The sequence below is a fragment of the Anomaloglossus baeobatrachus genome, chromosome 2 (genome assembly GCF_048569485.1).
Source record: "Anomaloglossus baeobatrachus isolate aAnoBae1 chromosome 2, aAnoBae1.hap1, whole genome shotgun sequence".
Classification (NCBI taxonomy): Eukaryota; Metazoa; Chordata; class Amphibia; order Anura; family Aromobatidae; genus Anomaloglossus; species Anomaloglossus baeobatrachus.
The window spans coordinates 610,678-630,812 of NC_134354.1; the positions used below are offsets into that span (position 1 = coordinate 610,678).

The 20,135-nt window shown below is 48.5% G+C and overlaps 1 protein-coding gene across 1 annotated transcript in view; it reads left to right on the plus strand.

Annotated features, from left to right (window-relative positions):
- PDE9A (phosphodiesterase 9A) overlaps positions 1-18,082 on the plus strand; it is a 38,470-nt gene extending 20,388 nt beyond the window's left edge. The window contains exons 9-12 of the mRNA XM_075337772.1: positions 17,256-17,360; positions 17,523-17,651; positions 17,731-17,808; positions 18,062-18,082. Of these exons, the coding sequence (XP_075193887.1) occupies positions 17,256-17,360; positions 17,523-17,651; positions 17,731-17,808; positions 18,062-18,082 (333 nt within the window). The remainder of the gene's footprint in view (positions 1-17,255; positions 17,361-17,522; positions 17,652-17,730; positions 17,809-18,061) is intronic.
- The last annotated feature ends 2,053 nt before the right edge of the window (positions 18,083-20,135 follow it).

Consider the following 20,135-nt stretch of genomic DNA (forward strand, 5'->3'; position numbering starts at 1 on the left):
GCAGGGGGAGGGGGGCTCAGTCTGCATTGATAAAGGGGATATAGCTCAGTCAGACAGGTTGATACAGGAGGAGGGGGCTCATTCTTTCTGGGGTGCTGGCTGTGGCCCCTGACCCCATGCCCATGCCGGCAGAGGCCCCTGACCCCATGCCCGTGCAGGCAGAGGCCCCTGACCCCATGCCCGTGCAGGCAGAGGCCCCTGACCCCATGCCCGTGCAGGCAGAGGCCCCTGACCCCATGCCCGTGCAGGCAGAGGCCCCTGACCCCATGCCCGTGCAGGCAGAGGCCCCTGACCCCATGCCCGTGCAGGCAGAGGCCCCTGACCCCATGCCCGTGCAGGCAGAGGCCCCTGACCCCATGCCCGTGCAGGCAGAGGCCCCTGACCCCATGCCCGTGCAGGCAGAGGCCCCTGACCCCATGCCCGTGCAGGCAGAGGCCCCTCACCCCATGCCCGTGCAGGCAGAGGCCCCTCACCCCATGCCCGTGCAGGCAGAGGCCCCTGACCCCATGCCCGTGCAGGCAGAGGCCCCTGACCCCATGCCCGTGCAGGCAGAGGCCCCTCACCCTATGCCCGTGCAGGCAGAGGCCCCTGACCTAACTCCTATTGGGGCTGACTTCATTACTATGGGGGCTGTGCCCTCTGACCTCACTCCTATGGGGGCTGTAGCCCCTGGTCAGAGTGTGTGTTACTGTCAGGTGATGTCTGTTTGGTGATTCAATGTGTTTGCTTTATTAGCTTAGTAGTGATTTATAAACTCAAGTTACACACTGCAAGGTGTCCTTCTCCGATATCACACAATCAACAGAGCGAGAGATGAGTGAAAAATCCAAAGAATATTTATTCCAAGCAAACTCAGACAGTCCATAAAATAATCTACCACACAGAGGGTAAAATAGTCCAGTAATGGCATAAATGTCCCAAGGATGAGTCACAATCCTCCAGCAGTCCTTTTCTAATCTCCCAGGTTAACAGAGTTTAGGTGGATCCCAGGCCCCCCTCCCCCAGACTTAGGAACAAAAGCCCGGCAGGGGGTAATTAAACCTGCAAACAGGACAATGTACACATAAGGAATACAGAATGGACAGAGCAGCACACCTAAAATATGAACCTACACAAAATTATACACAACCCCTCTTATTCCACCATCACAACCTCTCCTTCCTTAATAAGTGAGTGCGCTGCTACACAGACCTCTGGCCACCTCACTTAAGTCCATGCTGCTCAGCTGTGGATAGTCCCTTGTACAGCAGTAGGGTTGGAAGGACAAGCTTCCCTTTGTGTCCTCCTTCACTCACACTGTGTTTCCTGCACCCACAAATCGGCATTGTAGATCTCCCACATCATTTCCTAGGAGAATATCTGCAGGCAGCCGCTCATCACCCCAACCATACATTGCTTGATTCCAAAGCCAAAGTCCAGATCTACAGTCGCCTTTGGGATATTCCTCCTTTGTCTTCCAGCCAATTCAATAACAATCCCTGGTCCATGATATATCGCCTCTGGTCGAACCACCCAGGGATCAGCTATTGTGAGATATGCCCCGGAGTCACAAAATCCAATGTCTCTCTGTCCATCTAGTGCAACCTCCTGTAAGTGCTTAGTTTGATGGTGAGAGGAACTCGGGGCTGTGGCTCGCATCCCATAAACCCCTAGTGGTCGACCACGAGTGTCTGAGTCATTAAGTAAGTCAACTTGAAGGGGTGAGAACTCTTCCCCTATTGTATTTGGCTATAGAGAATGAACAGGTCGATTTGGTGCAAGGTCATTCCTCGATCGACCAGCAGGGCAAGTGTCTTGCAAATGCCCAGGCTGCCCACATCGATAACATCTCCTCTGTGTTGTACTCCTTCACATGTGCATTCTGGAGAAGGCAGGAGAACCTGGTGACAAAGGCCGGAGCCCATACATTCCAACAGGGGCATCTATAGTGCAGGGGTCAGCGGTACACTCCAGGGGAGGTGGTGGTAACTCTCCCTCAGGCGGGATGGAATGCACAAAATGCATCAGACAAGGTAGAGGTGCGCGGGGGTCAGTCAGAGTTCTTGCGGGACAACTGTATTGCAGGTGTCCAGGTTGTCCGCACCCATAACATCTCCTCTCTGTGATTCCCCCAGGGCGTGGTCGGAACTCTTGGGCCCCAGTATTGGGAGCCGTGGTTGTCATCGGCCTGCAGCTGCATGGAGGGGCAGATATAACTGGAGAGGGTCGGGGCGCAGGAGCAGGCTGTGGCTTATTGTCCAGAAGCCCCCTCCATTATGGTCGGATAGTAAGGGCCTCATCAGCCAGGCCTGCAGCTCTATCCAAGGTGCATGACGTGCGCTCTCTGACCCATTCTGAGGGACACTTGTAAAAAAAATTGTTCTATAAGAAATACCTGTATAACGTCTTCCACAGCGAATGCGTTTTCCGCTTCCAGCCATCTCCGACATGCCTGGGACATCTTATGGGCATACATCCTAAACGATCCCCCTGTGGTGCATGGGAGGTCTCGGAACTGCGCTCTGTGAGTCTGGGGTGATGGCATGGTAATCCAGGATAGTCTGCTTTACAATGTTGTAATCCCGGTTCTGCTGAGAGTCAGTGGTGCGATAAGCCTCTGCCAGGCTTCCGTTCAGGAGTCCGACTAACAAATGCATCCAGCCAGAGTGGGGAACCTCCATCACCGCACACTGGTGCTCAAACTCCTTGAAGAACCCTTCCACATCTCCGGAAGCCTCATCAAATGGCTTGAAGTCTGCCCGGGTGATCCGCACAGGCTCCCAGATCGCTGGGTTTACACACATTACTCCTTCTGTCGAACCCCAATTGCTTCCACAATAATATGGGAAGTTTCAAAGTAATATTCACTAGAACATTTCACAGGGTAAATACTAAAACCTGGAATTTTAGGAAAGCTGATTTCACCAAATTAAGGGAAGAGCTCAATTTTGTAGATTGGGACAAAGTCATGGTAACTGGGGATACCGAACATAAATGGGGCAAGTTTATGGATATACTGCTAGAGTCCTGTAAAAAAAACTTATACCCTCTGGTAATAAAATGTCCAGGAATAAAAAGAAACCACTATGGATAAATAAGACTGTACAAATTATAATAAAACAAACGGACTTCCGGGAGGCGGAGCTACGAGGTAGCTGCTTTTATCATGAGCTCCTGCAGCAGCCTAGGCCAAAAACGTTATCCAGGCCCATCCTAACATCTCAAGGCTGCAGGGATAAGGCCAGGACAAGGGGCGCACATCAGGCCCCGCTCTCCTGATACTCCGGAGGTGAAAGGTGTATGCTGCACCACAAAGAAAGGAGTGCTCTGACACAAAGCACCAGGCTGCAGGCTGTGGGCTGTGCTGCACAGAGGAACGCTGCCCATCCTCCCTGCTCCCCCTGCAGCTGTGCCACTGCAAACGGAAAGCACCCGGGATCTGGTAAGAGAGGGGTTAAATATCGGGAACTAACATCCAGGAGACAGGGAGGGGGACTGAAGTGCTTCCAGCGGCAGCCATAGTTTTCAGTGAACTCTCACACACTCCCCTCCCTGCCACAGAAGAAATAGTGAAACACTGAGCAGCAGCAAGCTCAGCAAACAGGACTGCACGCTGTGTTTACCTGTCACACAGAGCTCCGTGGACAGGCCCACCGTCTGAGATACTGTGAGTGAGGGGGGAGCCGAGAGCCCCTGGAGACATTTGGCTGTGAGAGCAGGTCAGGAGATAAAACAGGGGGCTGTGGAGGGGGCAGATACATCCCTGCAGGTCTCATCTTATATGGCTGCTGCACAAGGCCTGTAATCTGCAACAGTAAACAGAGGCAGATAAGCCTGAAGTGCATCACAGCTCAACTTGATTAACCCCTACTTCACCAGCACTGACAGTATAGAAGAGGGTGAAAAACAAAAAGAAGTGGGATCAGTCATCTGGCCTGCCTCCTGCCCTTCTGACTGGTCTTTTTCAAGTAACATCTATATACTCTCATACACAGCGTGGAAATAATTGTGAAACAGCCAAGTTTACCACACAGATGTAATTAAGCTTATGTTATTGTGACGTCACCACAGTCTCTAAAGAAGCTCCATATTTACAGTTCTTACTATGGATAAATTTGTGGGTAAGAGCAATGCCACACAACCAAGTAAAGGAATTAGACCGCAAAGACGAAACCAAAATGCACCCCCATCACCAGGGGCTTCCCCTGAGGCAACTACAGACCCACCCCAGGCCACTGCTAAGGCCATCATTGATCTCTTGATGCCGGTGATTGATGGGCGGCTGGCAGCCTTCCAGTCTTCATTAGACGTTATAGTCACCCAAGTTAATGCCCAGGGTTCAAGGCTAACAGATGTGGAGCAGAGGGTCTCTGACATGGAGGACTCTGTAAAGGAAATTTCAGAGATGCTGGAGAGCAGGAATAAGGACATTGCTGTATTGCTGGACAAGGTAGATGATCTTGAAAACAGCTCCAGACGCAATAATTTAAGGTTGGTGGGCGTCCCTGAATCGGTTCGGCAAGCTGATCTACTGAAACTCACTTCAGAATGGCTACCAGGAGCTTTGAAATTGGATCTAAAGTCAGGGCCAATTGCTATTGAAAGGGCCCACAGAGTGGGCCCACCTCGAAATGATGGAGAGGTCAGACCCAGACAAGTAATTTTTAAGGTCCTGGACTTCCAAGACAAGATCAGATTGCTGACAGCATTTAGAAAAAATCGCTCACTTACCTACAATAACTCTAAACTGCTTTTGTTCTAAGATTACTCAGCAGCCTTGACAACAAGACGCAAAGCCTTCAATCCAGTATGCAAACTATTGGCGGAAAAAAATATTCGCTTCAGTCTACTGTATCCTGCTGTTCTACGCTTCACTACAGGGGGAAAGAATTGGACTTTTGAAGATCCTAAGTTGGCTTTAAATTACCTTCTTCAGGAAAATGGAGCTTCGCCAGCAGTCAACACAGACACTTAAATCGGAGACGTCACTGTGCTACAGTTCTGATGTTCATTCTGTTTTTCCTTTTTTTTTTTCAGTGTCAGGACTGCCAGAGAGGCAGGTGACATTGCCATTAGATTAAGGTTTTTGTTTAGATGGGAAGGGGTTAGGGGGCTCTGCGTGCGTACCTTTAGTTTAGCTCTCATATGGGTTGTCGCGTTTACTCGCTGGGATGGACGTGGGAACCCAAATAGGTTGTTTATAATTTTACAATTAATTCCTCCTTCTGGAATAGGATAAATGACTAACAGAGAGCACAAATGAGTCCACGATTAAATCGCTGTATTGGTGCTCCTGGAATGTTAACGGGTTAGGCTATGTGCCCACGCTAGAATGTCCCTGCGGATTTTTTTGCCTGAAAATCGGCGACTTTCGCGGCAAATCCGCACCCGCGGATTTGCCGCGGATTTTTTTTTTTTTTTTTTCCCATTCAAAGCCAAAAATCCGCACCAAATCTGCACCAAACAATTGACATGCTGCAGATTTTTCCGCATCAAAATCCGCGGCAAATCCGCCGCGGAAAAATCCGCAGCATGGGCACAGCATTTCCAAAATGCCATTGAAATGGCTTGGAAGTGCTGCTGCTGCAGATTTTCGGCAAATCTGCGGTAAATCCGCGGTAAATCCTGTAGCGTGGGCACATAGCCTTAAACTCTCCTATTAAGAGGAAAAAAGTTTTAAATTATCTACATCGTTTAAATTGCCATATTGTCTTCTTACAGGAAACACACTGGATGAAGGGCAATCACCCATTTCTTCACAGCAGAAAATATGCCGTATGCGCAGAAGCGTCATTTACGAGAAAACAAAGAGGGGTAGCTATATTGATCAATAAGCATATTAGTCATGAAGTTGTGGAGGTTTCAGAGGACCCTATGGGGAGATTATTATTGGTGAAAGTGAAGATAGAGGGCACTATCTACAACTTAGCAAACATATATGCACCAAATATTCCTGATCCACAGTTCAGAGCCAGATTGATGGAAAGTATCACAGGTTGGGATATGACTAATTTAATTGTAGGCGGAGATTTGAATGAGGCTCATGATGGAATTTTAGACAGGTCAAGTCCCCAGCCATCACCTCTATTGGCGCTCCATAGTGGTTTGCAATACCTCGTCAATCAATTGGGACTAATAGACACATGGCGCATGCAGCACCCAATAGATAAAGATTATACATTTTATTCACATGTCCATGACTTACATACACGGATTGACTATTGGCTACTAAGCCCAGCACTGACGCCACATTTACTTTCCTCCAACATCCTAGACATCTGTATTTCGGATCATGCACCGGTTACTTTTAATTTGTTATTATCTACCACAATACTACGGGAAAGAAGCTGGAGGTTTCCTTCATATTTATATCAATCTCAGGATTTCAAAGCTTCTTTACAAAACTACTGGAGCTTTTATGAGAAGGATAATCACGAGCATAGTGGGGACGCTGGTTTGTATTGGGCTGCCTCCAAGGCAGTAGTAAGAGGTCAGATAATATCATATGTCAGCCATAAGAGAAAAAAGCTCCTGGAACAAACTATATCAGCACAAAAACTTCTCACGCAGGCATATAAAGATTTTACAAATAACAACACGGATGCGACAAAACAACATTTCTTAGAGGCCAAGGAGGCGGCGGACACCTTGGCCCATGAGATGGCACTTAGTAGCTTGGACTACCAGAAACATAAATACTTTAAATGGGGCAACAAACCTGGGAAATTACTAGCTTCTTTAACCAAACCCTTTAGAACCACCACTAGAATCCACAAAATTAAAAAGAAAGATGGCACCATGGTAACAAAAGATGAGGAAATAGTGGAGGAGTTCAGGGCATTCTTTGGCTCGCTGTATGAGGCGGAACCGAGGGAGGTTGACAGGGAACCTGATTTTATCCATGGTACCGTAGCGCCCATCTTGACAGAGGAACAAAGAGTAGTACTAAACGCCCCTATAAATATTTCAGAAATAGTAAAAACTATTGGCACTTTTAAACTAGCCAAAAGCCCAGGGCCCGACGGATTTAGTAACGAATATTATAAGATCTTGGGAGCCTCTATCGGTCCTCATCTATGTGCAGTGTATAATAAGATAGTCACAGATAGAATAATTCCCGACAGGTTCAATGAGGCAAACATTATAGTATTACCTAAGCCAGGAAAAGACCCACTACAGGTGGAGGGATACAGACCCGCTACAGGTGGAGGGATACAGACCCGCTACAGGTGGAGGGATACAGACCCGCTACAGGTGGAGGGATACAGACCCGCTACAGGTGGAGGGATACAGACCCACTACAGGTGGAGGGATACAGACCCACTACAGGTGGAGGGACACAGACCCACTACAGGTGGAGGGATACAGAACCACTACAGGTGGAGGGATACAGACCCACTACAGGTGGAGGGATACAGACCCACTACAGGTGGAGGGACGCAGACCCGCTACAGGTGGAGGGACACAGACCCATCTCATTACTCAACTCTGATTTTAAAATCTTTACGAAAATACTAGCTGGTAGATTACAACAAGTGATTCCAGATCTTATTCTGCCCTTCCAAACGGGATTCGTGCATGGGAAATCCATCACCTATAACATCAGGACGGCTATTGGGGCTATCTCTTATAGCAGGAAGCATAGATGTACCAAACATATAGTAGTTAGCCTTGATGCGGACAAGGCCTTTGACAGGGTCTCTTGGGCCTATTTACATAATCTTTTGGCATGTCGCCAGGCGGGATCCTGGTTTTGCGAAGCAGTCAAGATGATATACACAGAACCCAAATCCAGACTATCTATAAATAATACATTCCCTGAGCCATTTGAGGTACAGAGGGGAACGAGGCAGGGGTGTCCCTTGTCACCTTTATTGTTTAATTTGGCTCTGGACCCAATGTTGAGGACCCTACATAATTTAGCAATATTTCAGGGCATGAGAGTCGGTGGGACAACAATTAAACTTTTGGCTTTTGCCGATGATATTTTATTGTTTATTGCCAATCCCTCTCAAGAGATTCCAGAGATAATGAACACATTGAATAATTTTGGAAAGGCCTCAGGCTTCAGGGTAAATTACAAAACAACCGAGGCATTGGCAATGTACAAATCGGGTAAAATTCATAACAACTTATTTCCCTTCCAGTGGTGTACCAGGTCCATTAAATATTTGGGGATTCAGCTCCCAGCAAACCCCTTGTTACTATATCAAATTAATTATAAGCCTCTTATAAATTCATTAATACATCTACTCCAATCTTGAAAACATCTGAAAATATCCTTTTCGGGCCGATGTCACTTAATTAAAATGGTAGCATTCCCCAAAATAATGTTCTTATTTCAGACTCTCCCGTTGCTTCTACGCAAATCAGATATTAAGCTACTAAATTCATCCTTTGGAAAATTCATTTGGGGGCACAAGGGGCGAACTAGGATCAGCTTAATCAAGCTTCAATTACCAAAAGGGGCAGGGGGCATAAATCTTCCAGATCTGGGCAGATATAATCTAGCAGCAAATTTGAGATATGTGGTGGACTGGGTGCGAGGAGTATCTCACTTTGCCAATGTACAATTGGAACAACAGCTATGTTCACAAGTCTCGTTAACAGCATTGCTGCATTTAGGGAACGAGGAAATACCGAGTGAGGTTAGGGATCATCCAACACTATGGCATACTATACTAACGTGGAGGAAGGTGAGGAAACTTGGTAAAATTAACACTTCAAGTTCCCCATTTCAACCCTTTATTGGAAATCCGAGATTCCTCCAGGGTCGCCCTCCGAGGATTTATGAAACATTGTCAATGCAGGGTTGTGCTTATGCTGCAGATCTAATGGAGCCTGATTGGTGGTTGCTTTCTTACGAGAAGGCGGCACACCGATTTCCAGCTTTTGTGGGTCAGCCTTTTCTTTTTCTTCAGGCGCGTAGCTTGGCACAAAAATATCTTATTGACAAGCCAAAGGGAGATCTTGGAGGAAGTGTGGATAACTTTCTTAGGAGGGCAAGAAGCCAGGCGTCCTCGACTAGTCAGGTTTATTCAATGTTGCGTACAGTTTGGACATGGGAGGGGAAAACAACAGGTCCAGCAAAATGGAAGGTAGACATGCCAGAGTTCCAGGTAAAGGATTTTTTACAAGCCACGCTGTTGCAACGTAAATTTCTGTCGTCCAGTAGCTACACAGATATGGCCTTGATGATTCTACATAGAGCATACATTACTCCAAAAATTCAATCAAAAATGGACACAAATGCCTTATACTCTTGTTCTAAATGTGGCATAAGAGACACTGACCTGTTTCACCACTTATGGGACTGTGTTCAGATACAGGGAGTATGGAGAAGCGTTCACATACAATATTCAGTTTGCTCTGACACCACAGTAGGCCATTTTTAACATGTTGGAGGAGGCTCAACAAAGTCTTCCGAGAGGTACCAGGGCAATGTTAACTATTTGGGCCTCGGCCACTAGGAAAAGTATCCTACATCTCTGGGTAAATCCTGAAGCACCCTCTCTAGCGTTTATCCAAACAAAACTAATGTTCATATTCAAAATGGACTGGCTGGATGCACTGTCGAATAAGGAGAAGCTGACGAAGCGTTTCTTTGCAACATGGTCTTTATTTATACCTAACTTGGCTACAGTGCTTAAGGATAGACTTAAATCTCAGTTTGGACAGACCTCTTGGTACCTTCTTGAACTGCTCAATGGACACATACCAATTACATAAGTCACCATTTTAAGTTGCTTCTGGTCGCACGCAGAGCGGGGGGAGGGGTGGGCGGGACTGTTTTGATTATAATGTCATCAATGAAATGCTCTTTGTATAAGAGCAGATTGTAAAAGAAATTCGGTTAAAAATTCAATAAAAAGATGTTTAACAAAAAAAAACAAAGGGCTGAGAAATCCTGAAGGCTGAGAATACAGAAATAGCATTTCAGAAGTATAAAAGGTCTCAACAGGAAACATAAAAAAGAAATCAAGCTACAAAATTAGCTAATGAAACAAAAATTGCCAAAGAAATTAAAATAAACCACCAAATTTTTATAATACATCAATGGCAATGTTGGTATTGGCCCCATAAAAGATAACAGCATAATTATAAAGTATATAGAAAAGGCTCAGATATTAAATAGGCACTTTTCATCTGTGGTCACCAAGGAACTGACTGTTTCAGGGATCATTCAACAAGGCAAAAATCAAAAAGTCCCCCCTAATATACAGTCATATGAAAAAGTTTGTGCACCCCTATTAATGTTAACCTTTTTTCTTTATAACAATTTGGGTTTTTGCTATTTCAGTGTCATATATCTAATAACTGATGGACTGAGTAATATTTCTGGATTGAAATGAGGTTTATTGTACTATCAGAAAATGTGCAATCCGCATTTAAACAAAATTTGACCAGTGCAAAAGTATGGGCACCCTTATCAATTTCTTGATTTGAAAACTCCTAACTACTTTTTACTGACTTACTAAAGCACTAAATTGGTTTTGTAACCTCATTGAGCTTTGAGCTTCATAGGCAGGTGTATCCAATCATGAGAAAAGGTATTTAAGGTGGCCACTTGCAAGTTGTTCTCCTATTTGAATCTCCTATGAAGAGTGGCATCATGGGCTCCTCAAAACCAGGGCTGTGGAGTCGGAGTCGGAGTCGTGGAGTCGGAGTCGGAGCTCATTTTGGTGGAGTCGGAGTCGGAGTCGGAGTCGGTATAAAATGCACCGACTCCGACTCCTAAAATATATAATAAATTGGGGACAGGAGTGCAATGCAGAATGTGCTGAATATTTTACTAAATAATAACATTTAGTATAATGCTTATATTTAAGTGAAAAATTTATTGTAGTACAATGTGAACATCAGACATTTAATTGTTTTTATGATACAATAATCAAGATATTTGGATAGAACATAAAATATTTATTGGAATACAACTTTAGAACACAAAAAACTAATAAATTGTAAATATGTAAAATATATATATATATATATATATATATATATATATATATACAGTGAATATACACACACAAGATATATATGTAATCTACTGTATATTACATAGTGTATTACATATTTACAATTTATTACAGTTTTTTGTGTTCTAAAGTTGTATTCCAATAAATATATTTTATGTTCTATCCAAATATCTTGATTATTGTATCATAAAAATTATTAAATGTCTGATGTTCACATACACATATTCATGTACTACAATAAATTTTTCACCTAACTATAAGCAATATATGTAGGAGTCGGAGTCGGAGCCGGAGTCGGAGTCGGAGTCGGTGCAAGAGAATTTGAGGAGTCGGAGTCGGAGTCGGAGTCGAAGGTTTGGCTTACCGACTCCACAGCCCTGCTCAAAACAACTCTCAAATGATCTGAAAACAAAGATTATTCAGCATAGTTGTTCAGGGGAAGGATACAAAAAGTTGTATCAGAGATTTACACTGTCAGTTTCCACTGTGAGGAACATAGTAAGGAAATGTAAGAACACAGGTACAGTTCTTGTTAAGTCCAGAAGTGGCAGGCCAAGAAAAATATCAGAAAGGCAGAGAAGAAGAATGGTGAGAACAGTCAAGGACAATCCACAGACCACCTCCAAAGACCTGCAGCATCATCTTGCTGCAGATGGTGTCAATGTGCATCGGTCAACAATTCAGCGCACGTTGCACAAGGAGAAGCTGTATGGGAGAGTGATGTGAAAGAAGCCGTTTCTGCAAGCACGCCACAAACAGAGTCGCCTGAGGTATGCAAAAGCACATTTGGACAAGCCAGTTACATTTTGGAAGAAGGTCCTGTGGACTGATGAAACAAAGATTGAGTTATTTGGTCATACAAAAAGGTGTTATGCATGGAGGCAAAAAAACACAGCATTCCAAGAAAAGCACTTGCTACCCACAGTAACATTTGGTGGAGGTTTCATCATGCTTTGGGGCTGTGTGGCCAATGCCGGCACCGGGAATCTTGTTAAAGTTGAGGGTCGCATGGATTCAACTCCGTAAAGCAGATTCTTGACAATAATGTGCAAGAATCAGTGACGAAGTTGAAGTTACGCAGTGGATGGATATTTCAGCAAGACAATGACCCAAAACACCGCTTCAAATCTACTCAGGCATTCATGCAGAGGAACAATTACAATGTTCTGGAATGGCCATCCCAGTCTCCAGACCTGAATATCATTGAACATCTGTGGGATGATGTGAAGCGGCTGTCCATGCTCGGCGACCATCAAACTTACCTGAACTGGAATTGTTTTGTAAACAGGAATGGTCAAATCTACCTTCATCCAGGAACTCATTAACAGCTACAGGAAGCGACTAGAGGCTGTGATTTCTGCAAAAGGAGGATCTACAAAATATTAATGTCACTTTTATGTTGAGGTGCCCATACTTTTGCACCGGTCAAATTTTGTTTAAATGCGGATTGCACATTTTCTGTTAGTAAAATAAACCTCATTTCAATGCAGAAATATTACTGAGTCCATCAGTTATTAGATATATGAAACCGAAATAGCAAAAACCCAAATTGTTATAAAGAAAAAAGGTTAACATTAATAGGGGTGCCCAAACTTTTTTATATGACTGTAACTAACTTAACACAAGGAGGATGTGGTACCGATATTTAAGAAAGGTAAGAGGGTGGATCCAGGTAAGTTCCATCCGGTAAGCCTGACATCAGGGGTGTGCGAGGGGTGAGGGCATTATAAGGGATGACGTGCAGCGATATAACAGCGAGAATAATATAATGGATAACCTGCATGGATTCATGAGATAAGTCGTGTCTGACCAACATGCTGGGTTCTATGAGGAGGTGAGTGCAAACCTGGATATAATGCAGCGGATGGGATTTATCTGACCCTGCGCCACATCACAGCCTTATACTGGAGCTCCAGAAGCCGCGACCGGGCGAAACTATAAGCAGATGGGTGAGGAACTGGCTAAAAGATAGAAAACAAAGAGTCGTCATAAATGGTACATTCTCTAAATGGGCTATATCCAGCAGTGGGGACCACAGGGATTTGTGCTGGGAGCAGTGGGGGCTGCAGGGATTTGTACTGGGAGCAGTGGGGACCGCAGGGATCTGTACTGGGAGCAGTGGGGACCGCAGGGATCTGTACTGGGAGCAGTGGGGGCCGCAGGGATCTGTACTGGGAGCAGTGGGGGCCGCAGGGATCTGTACTGGGAGCAGTGGGGGCCGCAGGGATCTGTACTGGGAGCAGTGGGGACCGCAGGGATCTGTACTGGGAGCAGTGGGGGCCGCAGGGATCTGTACTGGGAGCAGTGGGGGCCGCAGGGATCTGTACTGGGAGCAGTGGGGACCGCAGGGATCTGTACTGGGAGCAGTGGGGGCCGCAGGGATCTGTGGTGGGAGCAGTGGGGGCCGCAGGGATCTGTACTGGGAGCAGTGGGGGCCGCAGGGATCTGTACTGAGAGCAGTGGGGACCGCAGGGATTTGTACTGGGAGCAGTGGGGACCGCAGGGATCTGTACTGGGAGCAGTGGGGACCGCAGGGATCTGTACTGGGAGCAGTGGGGGCCGCAGGGATCTGTACTGGGAGCAGTGGGGGCCGCAGGGATCTGTACTGGGAGCAGTGGGGACCGCAGGGATCTGTACTGGGAGCAGTGGGGGCCGCAGGGATCTGTACTGGGAGCAGTGGGGGCCGCAGGGATCTGTACTGGGAGCAGTGGGGGCCGCAGGGATCTGTACTGGGAGCAGTGGGGACCGCAGGGATCCGTACTGGGAGCAGTGGGGACCGCAGGGATCTGTACTGGGAGCAGTGGGGACCGCAGGGATCTGTACTGGGAGCAGTGGGGACCGCAGGGATCTGTACTGGGAGCAGTGGGGACCGCAGGGATCTGTACTGGGAGCAGTGGGGACCGCAGGGATCTGTACTGGGAGCAGTGGGGACCGCAGGGATCTGTACTGGGAGCAGTGGGGGCCGCAGGGATCTGTACTGGGAGCAGTGGGGGTCGCAGGGATCTGTACTGGGAGCAGTGGGGGTCGCAGGGATCTGTGGTGGGAGCAGTGGGGGCCGCAGGGATCTGTACTGGGAGCAGTGGGGGCCGCAGGGATCTGTACTGGGAGCAGTGGGGGCCGCAGGGATCTGTGGTGGGAGCAGTGGGGGCCGCAGGGATCTGTGGTGGGAGCAGTGGGGGCCGCAGGGATCTGTGCTGGGAGCAGTGGGGGCCGCAGGGATCTGTGCTGGGAGCAGTGGGGGCCGCAGGGATCTGTGCTGGGAGCAGTGGGGACCGCAGGGATCTGTACTGGGAGCAGTGTGGGCCGCAGGGATCTGTACTGGGAGCAGTGTGGGCCGCAGGGATCTGTACTGGGAGCAGTGGGGAGTGCAGGGATCTGTACTGGGAGCAGTGGGGACCGCAGGGATCTGTACTGGGAGCAGTGGGGACCGCAGGGATCTGTACTGGGAGCAGTGGGGACCGCAGGGATCTGTACTGGGAGCAGTGTGGGCCGCAGGGATCTGTACTGGGAGCAGTGGGGAGCGCAGGAATTTGTGCTAGGACCGATTCTTTTTAATCTCTTTATTAATGACCTTGTGGATGGGATTTATAGTAAAGTGTTAAGGCCGCTTATCACGCTACGAGATCGCTAAAGCGATGTCGTTGGGGTCACGGAATTGGTGACGCACATCCGGTCGCGTTAGCGATGTCATTGCGTGTGACACCTATGAGTGATTTTGAATCGTTGCAAAAACGTTCAAAAATCGCTAAAATCGGTGACATCCCTCCTCTTCCCAATTATCGTTGCTGCTGCTTGTACGAGGTTGTTAGTCGTTTCTGCGGCAGCGCACATCGCTGTGTGTGACACCGCAGGAGCGAGGAACATCTCCTTACCTGCCTCCACCGGCAATGAGGAAGGAAGGAGGTGGGCGGAATGTTATGTCCCGCTCATCTCCGCCCCTCCGCTTCTATTGGCCGGCCGATTAGTGACGTCACGGTGACGCCGAACGGACCTCTCCCTTGAGGGAGGGATTGTTCGGCAGTCACAGTGACGTCGCAGAGCAGGTATGTGCGTGTGACGCTGCCGTAGCAATAATGCTCGCTACGGCAGCGATCACCATATATCGGCCGTACGACGGGGGCGGGTGCTATCGCGCTGGACATCACTAGCAATGTCGCAGTGTGTAAAGCGGCCCTTAGTCTTTGCTGATGACACCAAACTATGTAGGATATTAAATACTGACCTTGATACAATATTACAGAAGGATGTGGATAAGATGTGGGAATGTGCAGACACTGGACACAGGAGATGTAATGGTGATAAATGTGGAGTCCTCTTATAGCTGCGTATACATTAAATGGAAGTAACCTCCGGACTACAGAACAGAAGAAAGAGCGGGGGTATCTGGGTACAAGTAACTGAGCAGCAGCACTCAATGTCAAGCAGCAGCTGCTAAAGCAAACAAGATTCTAGGGTGTATAAAAAGAGAGATTAGATCCCGTGATCCCAGCGTATTGTTACCCCTCTATAAATCACTTGTAAGGCCACATCTGGAATATGGGATCCAGTTTTGGGCTCTACATTTTATAAAGAACATTCCGAAGTTAGAGTCAGTTCAAAGGCGGCAACTAGATTATTACAAGGAATGGAGGCCGCCCATGTGATGAGTAATGGAGGCCGCCCGTATGATGAGTAATGGAGGCCGCCCGTATGAGGAGTAATGGAGGCCGCCCGTATGAGGAGTAATGGAGGCCGCCCGTATGAGGAGTAATGGAGGCCGCCCGTATGAGGAGTAATGGAGGCCGCCCGTATGAGGAGTAATGGAGGCCGCCCGTATGAGGAGTAATGGAGGCCGCCCGTATGAGGAGTAATGGAGGCCGCCCGTATGAGGAGTAATGGAGGCCGCCCGTATGATGAGGAATGAAGGCCGCCCGTATGATGAGGAATGAAGGCCGCCCGTATGATGAGGAATGAAGGCCGCCCGTATGATGAGGAATGGAGGCCGCCCGTATGATGAGGAATGGAGGCCGCCCGTATGATGAGGAATGGAGGCCGCCCGTATGAGGAGGAATGGAGGCCGCCCGTATGAGGAGGAATGGAGGCCGCCCGTATGAGGAGGAATGGAGGCCGCCCGTATGAGGAATGGAGGCCGCCCGTATGAGGAGGAATGGAGGCCGCCCGTATGAGGAGGAATGGAGGCCGTCCGTATGAGGAGGAATGGAGGCCGCCCGTATGAGGAGGAATGGAGGCCGCCCGTATGAGGAGTAATGGAGGCCGCCCGTATGAGGAGTAATGGAGGCCGCCCGTATGAGGAGTAATGGAGGCCGCCCGTATGAGGAGTAATGGAGGCCGCCCGTATGATGAGGAATGAAGGCCGCCCGTATGATGAGGAATGGAGGCCGCCCGTATGAGGAGGAATAGAGGCTGCCCGTATGAGGAGTAATGGAGGCCGTCCGTATGATGAAGAATGAAGGCCGCCCGTATGATGAGGAATGGAGGCCGCCCGTATGAGGAGTAATGGAGGCCGCCCGTATGATGTGGAATGGAGGCCGCCCGTATGAGGAGGAATGGAGGCCGCCCGTATGATGAGGAATGGAGGCCGCCCGTATGATGAGGAATGGAGGCCGCCCGTATGATGAGGAATGGAGGCCGCCCGTATGATCAGGAATGAAGGCCGCCCGTATGATCAGGAATGAAGGCCGCCCGTATGATGAGGAATGGAGGCCGCCCGTATGATGAGGAATGGAGGCCGCTCGTATGATGAGAGGTGGAGAAAAGACGTCTCAGAGGAGATCTCATATGTATAAATACACGTGTGGTCAATATAAAGGACAGCGCAGGACTTATTCCTTCCAAAGACAACACTAAAGGACCAGGGGCACTCACTGCGGGGGAAGACAATACTAAAGGACCAGGGGCAGTCACTGCGGGGGAAGACAATACTAAGGACCAGGGGGCAGACAATACTAAGGACCAGGGGCAGTCACTGCGGGGGAAGACAATACTAAGGACCAGGGGCACTCACTGCGGGGGGAAGACAATACTAAGGACCAGGGGCAGTCACTGCGGAGGAAGAAAAGCGATTCCTGCAGCTAAATAGGAAAGGGTTCTTTACAGTTAGAGCAGTCAGACTGTGGAATGCGACCACAAGAGGTAGTAATGGCAGACGCTATAACAGCTTTATATCAGGCCGGAGGATTCCTTAGTATACAACATTGCTGGTTATACATGATTTAGTGATGAATTGTATAATGGTGGAGGAAGCTGAGCTCGATGGAGCGGGGGCTTCATTCACCCCATGTAACTATGTCTTTACAGCTGAAGAAAGGCCTGGTGAAACTGTGTGACCTCTCGAATGAGGCGCGGCCGGCGGAGGTGGCGGAGCGCTGGGCAGAACTGCTGATGGAGGAGTACTTCCAGCAGGTGGGTGTAGCACCGGGGGCCGATAATGACAGGACATAATGCGGCACAGCAGCCTGGAAGGGTCCGTGCTCAGGAAGATACGAGCCCCATGCTCTGCCTCATATACATGGCCACACGCCACCATAACAGGACACTTATTGTTTGCACTGATGCTCTCCCCAGAGTGACCGTGAGAAGGACGAGGGTCTCCCGGTCACCCCCTATATGGATCGAGACACTGTGACCAAAGCGGAGTCCCAGCGGTCATTCATCAGCTTCATGATCATCCCTCTGTGTGAGGCGCTGTGCCAGGTCGGTGGGGCAGAGCGGGTATCATGCTGGGCATGGGCCATCACTCTCATTCTGCTCCTCACGGTTCATTCTCTCCCAGATCTTTCCTCAGATGAAGGTCGCGATGTTACAACCCCTGATGGAGGCTAATCTGCGATACGAGAGGCAGATTACTGAGGCAAGTGTAGAGGCCGGAGCATTGCAGGACTTACCACAGTGTCGGGGAGGGCTTCTCTACAGTACAGCAGCACAATCCTCTCCAACAGAAGTACACAGGCATATGAAATTCAGAGAAGTTGTAGAAATAGCACCCCTCAGGACTATGGTGGCTCCTAGTATTGCAGCTCAGCCCCATTCACAGGCGTTAACTTGATGGATTGATTTATGTATTTGAATCATCGTCATAAACATTCAATCGCCTCCTTTTCCAGGTATTGAACAGCATCCTCTGAAGGCCCGGCCTGAGCGTCTCCTGCCAGATCGGGCTCCGGGAACGCTACCATCAAGGAGGCGATACTGGAGGCGATACCGCATGTGGAGCAGAAATCAAAACAGGTGGTGGTAAAGAAGCGGTGCGCCATGAACGAGGCTGCAGAATGAATCATGGCACTTTTTATAAACAATAAATCATTTTCAGAATATACTCGCAGTGTCAGTGTCTGGACACGAGGCCCCCGTGCAAAGCTCAACTCACCAGGCTGCAGCCATCACCAGTGCTGAGCAAGAAATCCAAAACATGTCCGCACAGATCCAGAGGCCATTATCATTCCCAACAAGGACTCAGAATGTTTTCTAATAAGATAGAAACGTGAAAACCCCGAAAAGTCAAAGACAGAGGACAGAAAATCTGTAATCATGTAACACCAAGGATGGGTGAATGTTCACCAGCGGGGTCGAAAAGAGGGTCAGAGTAAAAGAGACAGCGGGGTCCAAAAGAGGGTCAGAGTAAAAGAGACAGCGGGGTCCAAAAGAGGGTCAGAGTAAAAGAGACAGCGGGGTCCAAAAGAGGGTCAGAGTAAAAGAGACAGCGGGGTCCAAAAGAGGGTCAGAGTAAAAGAGACAGCGGGGTCCAAAAGAGGGTCAGAGTAAAAGAGACAGCGGGGTCCAAAAGAGGGTCAGAGTAAAAGAGACAGCGGGGTCCAAAAGAGGGTCAGAGTAAAAGAGACAGCGGGGTCCAAAAGAGGGTCAGAGTAAAAGAGACAGCGGGGTCCAAAAGAGGGTCAGAGTAAAAGAGACAGCGGGGTCCAAAAGAGGGTCAGAGTAAAAGAGACAGCGGGGTCCAAAAGAGGGTCAGAGTAAAAGAGACAGCGGGGTCCAAAAGAGGGTCAGAGTAAAAGAGACAGCGGGGTCCAAAAGAGGGTCAGAGTAAAAGAGACAGCGGGGTCCAAAAGAGGGTCAGAGTAAAAGAGACAGCGGGGTCCAAAAGAGGGTCAGAGTAAAAGAGACAGCGGGGTCCAAAAGAGGGTCAGAGTAAAAGAGACAGCGGGGTCCAAAAGAGGGTCAGAGTAAAAGAGACAGCGGGGTCCAAAAGAGGGTCAGAGTAAAAGAGACAGCGGGGTCCAAAAGAGGGTCAGAGTAAAAGAGACAGCGGGGTCCAAAAGAGGGTCAGAGTAAAAGAGACAGCGGGGTCCAAAAGAGGGTCAGAGTAAAAGAGACAGCGGGGTCCAAAAGAGGGTCAGAGTAAAAGAGACAGCGGGGTCCAAAAGAGGGTCAGAGTAAAAGAGACAGCGGGGTCCAAAAGAGGGTCAGAGTAAAAGAGACAGCGGGGTCCAAAAGAGGGTCAGAGTAAAAGAGACAGCGGGGTCCAAAAGAGGGTCAGAGTAAAAGAGACAGCGGGGTCCAAAAGAGGGTCAGAGTAAAAGAGACAGCGGGGTCCAAAAGAGGGTCAGAGTAAAAGAGACAGCGGGGTCCAAAAGAGGGTCAGAGTAAAAGAGACAGCGGGGTCCAAAAGAGGGTCAGAGTAAAAGAGACAGCGGGGTCCAAAAGAGGGTCAGAGTAAAAGAGACAGCGGGGTCCAAAAGAGGGTCAGAGTAAAAGAGACAGCGGGGTCCAAAAGAGGGTCAGAGTAAAAGAGACAGCGGGGTCCAAAAGAGGGTCAGAGTAAAAGAGACAGCGGGGTCCAAAAGAGGGTCAGAGTAAAAGAGACAGCGGGGTCCAAAAGAGGGTCAGAGTAAAAGAGACAGCGGGGTCCAAAAGAGGGTCAGAGTAAAAGAGACAGCGGGGTCCAAAAGAGGGTCAGAGTAAAAGAGACAGCGGGGTCCAAAAGAGGGTCAGAGTAAAAGAGACAGCGGGGTCCAAAAGAGGGTCAGAGTAAAAGAGACAGCGGGGTCCAAAAGAGGGTCAGAGTAAAAGAGACAGCGGGGTCCAAAAGAGGGTCAGAGTAAAAGAGACAGCGGGGTCCAAAAGAGGGTCAGAGTAAAAGAGACAGCGGGGTCGAAAAGAGGGTCAGAGTAAAAGAGACAGCGGGGTCCAAAAGAGGGTCAGAGTAAAAGAGACAGCGGGGTC